General features: G+C 48.4%; 2 protein-coding genes across 3 annotated transcripts; one reads left to right on the top strand and one right to left on the bottom strand.

Annotated features, from left to right (window-relative positions):
* Positions 1 to 2266: 2266 nt before the first annotated feature.
* On the top strand, positions 2267 to 5503 carry LOC100216625 (uncharacterized). Of its 2 annotated transcripts, none has more exons than XM_008683035.4 (8): positions 2267 to 2863; positions 3063 to 3158; positions 3267 to 3332; positions 3438 to 3497; positions 4210 to 4527; positions 4635 to 4707; positions 4799 to 4904; positions 5248 to 5503. In XM_008683035.4, the coding sequence occupies exons 1-8, from the start codon at positions 2795 to 2797 to the stop codon at positions 5294 to 5296; spliced, it is 837 nt and encodes a 278-aa protein (XP_008681257.1). In that variant the 5' UTR covers positions 2267 to 2794; the 3' UTR covers positions 5297 to 5503. The 2 variants fall into 2 exon arrangements, with proteins under 2 accessions (XP_008681257.1, NP_001136510.1); NM_001143038.1 differs by having other exon boundaries at positions 2290 to 2863; positions 3438 to 3503; positions 5248 to 5500.
* A 1660-nt stretch (positions 5504 to 7163) lies between these two features.
* Positions 7164 to 9218, bottom strand: LOC542425 (proliferating cell nuclear antigen 1). Its single transcript, NM_001111991.2, has 4 exons — positions 8805 to 9218; positions 8556 to 8708; positions 8374 to 8471; positions 7164 to 7646 (listed from the first exon to the last, which is right to left on the bottom strand). The coding sequence occupies exons 1-4, from the start codon at positions 9121 to 9123 to the stop codon at positions 7425 to 7427; spliced, it is 792 nt and encodes a 263-aa protein (NP_001105461.1). The 5' UTR covers positions 9124 to 9218; the 3' UTR covers positions 7164 to 7424.
* Between the last annotated feature and the right edge of the window lie 327 nt (positions 9219 to 9545).

Here is a 9545-nt window from a genome sequence, read left to right as displayed (position 1 = left end):
TTAGTTAGTCCAAATGTTTGTGTTGGGCAATTCAACCACCAAAATTAATTAGGGACTAGGTGTAAGCCTAATTCCCTTTCAGGTACCCTCCCCACGTCCAGCGCCCAAAAAAAATAGTGCAAAACCAGCACTCGAACCTACACCCCTCTACTCTAGAAATTTGTGGCTAACCACTAGTGTCGGGAACCATAATTAGGGGTACCCCCAAGACTACTAATCTCAGCTGGTAACCATAATTAGGGCTAACAACAGCTAAGTCCAGCCTCGGGCGCCATAGGAAGCTCCGCCTCGCCCGACCCCAGAGCTCAGGCTCAACCTCGACGCCGGACGATGGACTCCGCCTCGCCCGACCCTAGGGCTCGGACTCGGCCTCGACCTCGGAAGACGGACTCCGCCTCGCCCGACCCCAAGGCTCGGACTCGGCCTCGACCTCGGAAGACGGTCTCCGCCTCGCCCGACCCCAGGGCTCGGACTCAGCCTCGACCTCGTAAGACGATCTCCGCCTCGCCCGACCCTAGGGCTCGGACTCAACCTCGACCTCGGAGGAGCCTCCACCTCGCCCGACCTCGGGCCCGGACCAACCACGTCATAGGGGGCGCCATCATTACCCTACCCCTAGCTAGCTCAGGCTACGGGAAACAAGACCGGCGTCCCATCTGGCTCGCCCCGGTAAACAAGTAATGATGGCACCCCGCGTGCTCCATGACGACGGCGGCTCTCAGCCCCTAACGGAAGCAAGAAGACGTCAGCAAGGATCCGACAGCCCCGACAGCTGTACTTCCACAGGGCTCAAGCGCTCCTCCGACGGCCACGACATCACATGAACAGGGCGCCAAAACCTCTCCGACAGCCACGACGGCATGTACTTAGGGCTCTGGCTCCTCTCTGCTAGACACGTTAGCACACTGCTACACCCCCCATTGTACACCTGGGCCCTCTCCTTACGCCTATAAAAGGAAGGTCCAGGGCTCTCGTACGGAAAGGTTGGCGGCGCGGGAGAACGGGCTGGCGGACAGTCTCTCTCTCTCTCACTCACTCTCCCTCGCGGACGCTTGTAATCCCCTACTGCAAGCGCACCCGACCTGGGCGCAGGACAACACGAAGGCCATGGGTTTCCCCTTTGCTGTTTCTCCCCCCTTTGTGTTCCGTCTCGCGCTGACCCATCTGGGCTGGGACACGCGGCGACAATTTACTCGTCGGTCCAGGAACCCCCCGGGGTCGAAACGCCGACAACTAGACCACACATGACTTATTGTTTACAAATAAACAAAAAAAATATATTTTTAGCCTAGGCGCCGCTCCCCACGCTCCCCCGTCTCGTGGCAACGCACGTCCACATACATAATGTGGACACCTGGTGCTACCACGGCTTCACCCTCCCCACGCCCAATGTCCGTAAGAACAGTGTAGAACGAGCACTTGAACCTACAACCCTCTGCTCCAGAAATTTAGAGCTGACCACCAAACCACACGTACCTTAGTGTTTACAAATAAACAAAAAATATATTTGTAGCCTAGGCGTCGCTCCCTACGCTCCTCCGCCTCGTGGTAACACACGGACACATACCAAGTTAATCTATTAAGAACCTAATGTGGGCATCTGGTGTTACCATGGCTACACCCTCCGCGTTGACACTCTAAACCTGCCCCACGCGCCCCACCTCAAGGTACGCTTAGCTACTGGCCTGTGAACCCAAGCGCCTACCTAGCACCCAACCTCGTCTGCGCAGCTACCATCAGACCACACGCAACTTAGTGTTTAGAACTAAACAATAATTATATAAAAATAGTGCAGAGGAAGCACTTGAATCCACACCCCTTCTCCATAAAATTGAGACTAACCACAAGATCATACATACATTAGTGTTTGAAATAAACAATAATTATATTTAAATAAATATCTTAATATCTATTTATATAATATATAAAAAATGTAGTAAAGCACGAGCATTGTCTAGTATAACATAACAATAGTTTGATTTAAGGCAACTTAATTAAAGACTGTAAAATGACGTGCTCCACTTTCTATGACGAAGATGTTAAGTAGAGTATCTTGCACTTGCATATACTGTACCTAGTCTTGGAGTGGCGCTGTTGTAGGCTGCCATTGTAAACAGAAACAGTAAACTCTGCCTAGTCTAGGATGGTACGAGCACTGTTCCGTGTGACAGGTTGCACTGTTTGGTCTTTGGTGTTGCGGTGGGAGGCTGAACTGTACACGCCACGCCATTAAAGGCGGGCATAAATGTAGCAGCAGCGTAGCGTCGAGCGAACCGTCCCGTCGCCAATCATAAATGCACCCGCCGTTTGCGATGCGACGGACGACGACGCGGCCGGAGGCGAGGCCCGCGACCGAGGCGAAGCGCAGGACCGCCGGCAGTCGATCGAAAGGCGCTCTCAAAAGCTCTGCGCTGCGCTGGCAGCTTTGAGCTTTCTCGGGCCGGAGAAAAGCCGAAACAAACAAACGGACTGGCCGAGTCGAGGAGAGAGAGAGGGTGAGAGGGAGAAGAGAAGGCGGAGAGAGAAAGCGAGCTGAGGAGCGCAGGCGCTGTCGCTGGCGAGGACATGCTCGCGGCAGCGCGGTATGGGCTCAAACCATAGGCGTGTCAGGAACGGTGGAGAGCGGCGACCACTACTCGTCTTCGTCTCGGTCCTCGCGCGCTCCTGGGCTGCCTCTTGGTGCTAGAAACCCTCGCGTCGCGGGTGCTTGGTTGCGACTGCAAGCGCCAAGCTGCTGTGCTGTGCCGTGGGTGGCGGCGGCGGGAGTGGAAGTGGAACCGCAGCCGGTGCTGTGATGGACGCGCAGCAGCAGCTGGATTTGGTCATGCGTCACCAGAGCATGGCCACCGTCTGCGAGAGCGAGGTGCACGCGCGGCTGTCTCTCCCTCCCTCCCTCACTCTCTCTCTCTCTCTCTCTCTCTCTCTCTCTCTCTCTCTCTCTCTCTCTCTGCTCAATCGTCCCAAGATGGCAAGATTCCACCTTTTTGTTCCTTGTTCTGATTGGTGTGTTGGTCGCTGCCCGGGCTTTGCTCGCGGTTGTTTGGTGGTTGTGGCTGTTGCAGGACGCGCTGGGGTCGTCGGAGTCGGATCCCGCGAGGCCGGCGCGCCCGCGCGGCAAGAGGAGCCGCGCCGCCGAGGTGCACAACCTCTCCGAGAAGGTGGGTGCCGGGTGCGTGGCCGGTCCTTGTCTCTCCCTTTCCGCCGTTGGACAGTTAGGTAGGTGAGAACTTATGCTACGTTACTGACCGCCGATGGGACTGGTGCAGAGGAGGAGGAGCAGGATCAACGAGAAGATGAAGGCGCTGCAGACCCTCATACCCAACTCGAGCAAGGTTGCTTTGCTGTTCTTGTGACGTGGGTTCGTTCTGCGTTTACTTTGGAATTTGGGAGCTAATCTTGCTTCTGCTGCTTTTGGCGAATGGTTTTCGCAAGTGCAGACGGACAAGGCTTCCATGCTTGATGATGCCATTGAGTACCTGAAGCATCTTCAGCTCCAGGTGCAGGTGACCAAACTGACGCCGCACTGCTCGTTTGCTACTAGTACTGCTATTAATTACCTACAGTTTGGGATATGCTGGACTGCCTACATATAGCTGCGTAGGCTAAATGGTTAACAATTGACATGGCCATATTCGAATGTCAAATGGCTAACAGGTGGTAAGACCCTTGCAAAATTCCCAAACAGCATAGAGCTTGGGAAGCTTGGACTCTGTCAAGATCCGAAGAAGAACGGCGGAGCACTCATTTACATGTTTAATATGTAGCTGTCTTTTTCTATTTTGATTTTAGCGAGCAGGCGTTTACATGAGATTAGTTGAGTTGGCACCAAAATGAAAAATGATGGCGCCTTTGAAAGAAAAACCGTTTGCATCTGTTTGTGGTCAGCAACTAGAGTCAGTAATCAGGAGGTAATATTTAAGTCTAAAAAGGTATCATCAGGAGGTATAAGTTTCTACGAGATGCTTTAAAGTTCTATACCCGATGTTGTAGTATGTACACCATGGAATTGGTGGCTGGGATTAATCACAATGCTCCGATCCTATCGTAAAAGAGAAATGGAGAACACAACATTTTGCCATCATTGTTTTCTGTATTGTTCTATAATCTATACTACTAGCTCTGAAGTGCTTTAGCCATTCCAGTCATGATTCATGTATTCCTCATTTCTGCAGCCCAATATCAGCTTGTTTTCCTTCTTTTTTTTTACAGATGTTGTCTATGAGGAATGGCCTCTATCTGCCCCCAGGAAACCTGTCTGGAGCACCCGAGACTCTGGCACCCTTAGAAATGTGCGCAGCACTTAACCAAAGTGGTGCCAAGGCATCAAATTCCGGCGTTGTCGTTCTACCTGGAAACAAAATTCCTGTAGCTCGTCTTCTACTTGATCCACCAAACCATGATCAGCGGCATGAAAACCCGCTTGTATTACAAAGTGTTCCTAGTAGTTCGACCGCTGTAGAGCCTCGGTTCCTTCAACAGCCAGCACAGCCCAACCTCCAATCCTTTCAGCTGGCTGTACCTCCCGAGGTAAACCGTAATCCTTTTGTGATGTCTAGAATCTGTAACCCAAATAGCGAGTAACACCTCTCTCTCTCTTTTCTTTTACTGGTTTTTGTTGCTGCTCGTCTTTATAGATGATCTTCGACGAGGCGGACATGATGCTAAAGCATCGCCTAGCTTCAGGTCGAGAAACCACATCTCTACCAGGTTAGGGATTGTACAGTTTGAACAGGCATAGCTGGCAATTCGATGAGTATGTTTGACTTCTTACTGATTTTACATTGATTTACTCTTCCAGTAGGACATGAGGCCAAGCCTGGTAGGCAGGAAGCATGCATGGTAAATTCTGATATTTCTAACAGAGGTTCACTCGGGAAAGAAGTATTTATGCCCTACTTGCATAGGTGAGTTTTTTTTTGGCACATAAAGAGATAGATTAACACTGTCCCTTGTGATTTTAAACATTCTGTGAAATCAGTTTGGATTGTTTCCGTGTGGTTACAATAACCCCATCTTCCTCGCCACGGGGTTCTTCCTACCCCTGTGGGATAGGGTTTTTGGTAGTTTTCTTGACTTACGTCAAGGTCTTCTTATTAAGGGTACTGTTAGTGTTAGGGCTGTCTTACTCCAGAGGTTTTGTCAATTTGATTCTTAAAAAAGGCTATTGTGATTCGTCAAGAAATCCAGTGGCTCCAGATTAATAAGCTCACACGTGTTGACCCCTGTTTGCTTTCTGATCATGGACAGCTTGCAGAGCGGCGATACGGAGGGAGGTCTGAGGGCAGGATCAAACTAACTACACGGTGGTTCACCCTGCAAGATTTTCCCCATCGGGATGGACAGAGGTGCCTAGCTAGGAGTCGCTAGTCGATCTGAAATGTTAGAAGCTAGATCAGGTTGCAGTCTAGTAAACCATCTTGTAAAACAGAGAGCTACCCATCTATATGCACGCATGAAATGAATCTCGGCCACACTGACCTGGCGGCCTTGTTCCAGCGGCAGATGCCCAATCCTACCTCTGTAATAGCAATCAGGAACAGCCTCGACCGAACGGCAGCGGTCCGCCATTGGCGCGCACCCAACGCCAGCGCCACTCCGCGCAGCCACTGGATGGCGTCGCGCCGTCACCCAACTGCCTCACCGCTCTCAGCCGTCAGTGACAATTCAAACACGCAAGCCAGATTCGCTGATCAAGAAAGGGCGGCTTCCGTCGCAGTCGACCTCTTGTCGCTGATGATGGATCAGTTGGTCCAATATGATGCCCATCTTGCCATTCAATGCAACCTATAGAGAGGAGCCTAAAAGTTGTGTTCATGAGTCATGACTACTTGCTCGAGACGAGGATGGAATAGTCCCATGCGAATGCCTGAGATGGCAATGGGTACCCGATACCCGATGGGTATTTACTCTATTAGGGTATGTATGTGGGCTAAATATTCTACCCATGAGTCTATTATTGGGTAAAAATCGTCACCCAATGGGTAAATGGGTATTAGAACGTTCCGCCTTCACCCATACCCGTTAACCCGTGGGTATAAAATACCCAATATAAACTTATCCGAAGCATGAACTTGGACTTTAGTCATCCAACTTTTTTACTATTTAACAACAATTTAATGACCATGTAATGGAACATGTAATGTGCTATTTAGTACTATCATAGTTTTACTACTTTATCCAATTATCTTTGGTGTGTTGAATGGATGGTTAAATGATACTAGAAAAATTTATAATGGTATTTATATGGATATACTTGACATTTGTATAGTATAATATTTTGATATTTGTTTAATTTTTGTGGGTACGGGTGACCCGATGGGTGACCCATACCCACATGGGTATGGGTATGGGGGTAAATCCATACCCGCCAGTGTATATGGGTGACCCGGTGGGGTTATTTTTGTGTCGTGGGTATGGGGTAGTAATACCCGGTGGGTATTTACCCATTGCCATCTCTATGCCTAACTGCTTGCCATCTCTTTTCTCAACCACTACTGGAGTACAATATTCCACAGTTATTATGCGTCACCCTTCTCGTTTTATGCAAAAAAAAAAGACAGTTGTCCAGAAGTGGGGGTTTAAACACGATTCGACAATCCGCAGTCGTTGCGCTTCGCCCTTCTTGTCAGCTTTATGAAAAAAATGTAATATTATCCACAAGTCGATGTTTAAGCAAGATTCCACGATAATTAAAGCATATCCAAGAGACTCTTCATTTTTTATACTCTATTTTACTATCTACTTACATTTTTATAAAGATTACACTATATATATATATATATATATATTACATCTCACATCAACATAATATCTATCTAGTTTGGCTAATCAAGTGGCTATCCAAATTTGGCTAGTGAGAAAGTCAATTTATAAAGTCCGATAACTTGACGAGTCAAAGCCAATTTATAAAGTCACATAACTTGACAAGTTAGATAGCTGGTCTGTTGGAAAGTTATTTTACTATTGAGTAGTCAAAATTTGGTTTGGCAAGTTATTTAGCTAGTCGAGATACTCTTATACATCACTCTTTTCACTTTATGCAAAAAAAAAAGTAAAATTGTCTACAGAACTTAGTTGCTGGTTCTAACTTCACATCACATAACCAAAAGAATATCTAACTAGTCAATACTTAAAAAGGGCTTCTTATCATGCAGCTTATCAAGTTCCCAACAAAGAATTTCATGTCTGAATAGAAATAAGTAGCTTATGGGCAGACAGCAGCGGCATGCACAAAGCACAAGCCCACTAATCTAGATTCACTATAAATCCATGGACACACAGCAGTCACAAATAAGTAGCTAAAGCAGTCTGGCCTAAGAGATAAAACATAACATCCTTTTTTCCCTTTGAGTGCAAACAATAGCTAATAAGCAAACCATGGATGGAAGACGACGAAAAGTCGGCAGCATGAGCACTGATGGCAATCATGGCTTCATCTCCTCATCGTCCTCAATCTTTGGCGCCAGGTAAAATCTAATGTAACCCATCTCAGCGATCTTATACTCGACCACCACTGGTAGCTCGGACGACAGGCTGATCGTGACTTGTTCGGACAGTGAAGACGCCTTCGTGAACGAGTTCATGTACCTTAGGGCAAAAGTCAGGGAAACCGGCTCTTGCATCTCTATAATGGTAGCCTCTTCTGGCTGCATTCATCAAAACAGTGTCCATTTTAGCCAGTCCGGCCATATTTCATATGCTAGAGTATCTTTTTCAGAATGGTACAATGAAGCATCCAATAATAAATTTAGAACATCTCAGTAATGTTGAGATGTTTCGTTTAGTACAGGTACTAAAGATCCTTGCTCTTATGGTACCAATTGCAATTAGCATCGTAAACGAATTCTAGGCTTGGTTAACAAAATACCCAAGGCAGATAATAAAAATCAATAACCAGGGCAAATCCTAATTCAACAAGTGCTGTCAGTACCAATTGAATCAATCAAAATGAAGTGCAACTTGCTTTCCAAATTATCACCTTAAACAATAGGAAAAAAATTCCAGAGCACGGTGTTTTAGGGAATCTAATTGCAGGGGCGTAGTCAGAAATACATTTCGACCAAATATATGTTGAAGATAACTTGTTGCTTGAACGAGATGATAACGAGCTATTTTTCAATGTACTCAACTCTGATTTAAGCAGTAACGGTTGAGTTTTTGAGCTAGACTAGTGGGCCACATTGACTGAACAGTAATAACAAAATATACATCATTTAAACTTAAGCAGCTACAAGCGCCTTGTTTTAGTATGACAAATGCACAATTGTTAACCACGGTATGTAATAAAATAAAGCAACAAACTATCAGTTCCACTAAAATTCAGAGCATGGATGGTGTCATGGTTTCAGGTAACAGCTTGGTATAACAAGGTACCTTGTCAATAGTTTGGTTCTGCCTGCAAACAATGTTCGCACTCCCAATTTCTCCAGATGTGGAGAACTTCACGCCCTCCTTGGTTACCGAGATAACGACTGAAACAAGAGAAACGGCAACTGCTCAATTAACAAAGACTAAACCATTAATGACAGAACTTTACTATAGAAAAATTCTTTTACCAGTGTCTCCGATGCTGCTAAGATCCTTGCAGATCCTCATAAACTCAGAAGAAGGCATGCGGACGATGGCCTGGTACTCGGAATCCGGGATTCCGAGGTGCTCGCTATCAATATCCATCAGTTTCATCTCGAAATCCGCAATCTTATCTTGCTCTGTTCATTTACACGAGAACCACGACGGCACAGGGTCAAAAAAAAGGCGCCCAGAAAAAGGCGAATGAAAGTAGTAGAGAATGAACGGCCACTCACTGGGCGACTCGAACATGAAGGTGACGGTGTCGGAACCGTCATCGGCCTTTATGGTGATGATGTCGTCGTTACCGGCGCACCGGAGCATCTTGGCCATGTTGTTGAGGTTCATGCCCATGGAGAGGTTGCGGTCGCAGCGGTAGTGCTCGAACCCCTCGGCGCGTAGGAGCAGCGCGACGAGGGCGACGTGGCTCGAGTCCATGGCCTGCAGCGAGAACCCGGTGCCGGAGCAGTCGAAGTTGGCGTCGTTGACCAGCTCGCGGATCGCCTCCAGGACCTTCTTGAGGAGGCTCCCCTGCACAAGCCGCAGCTCCAACATCGTGGCGGCGCTCTCGGCGACGGCGGCGGTTGAGAAGGAGGGGAGATCGGGGAAACCCTAGCTGGGCGGGAGCGCGGAGGTTTGAGAGGGGCGTGCGGCGGCGGGAGAGAAAGGGAAGGGGAACGTGGGGGATTAATAGGGAGTCGTTTGGGGGAAGCGGAGCGTAAAAGGGAGGGAGAAATTTCGGGGAACCGCAGCCAGCCGCGAAATGTTTTCCCGCCCGGCCGCTCCATGCTCCTTGCTCCGGAAGATTTACCTGACAGGTGGGCCTGGTCCGTGGCTTCGGTCCCACCTGTCGGTAGGAAAACGCGGGGGGCGGTTTGGGAAAGGGCGGGGATACACGAACTGATGAGGCGGGAAATGCAGTTGCTTTCCCAGCATTGCCCGCCATCTCGGCTGCGCGCACTAGCTCCTCCTCCCTT

Source organism: Zea mays, chromosome 5 (genome assembly GCF_902167145.1).
Source record: "Zea mays cultivar B73 chromosome 5, Zm-B73-REFERENCE-NAM-5.0, whole genome shotgun sequence".
NCBI lineage: Eukaryota > Viridiplantae > Streptophyta > Magnoliopsida > Poales > Poaceae > Zea > Zea mays.
The sequence above is the reverse complement of the archived record's forward strand: the minus strand, read 5'-3'. Positions and strand labels throughout refer to the sequence as shown.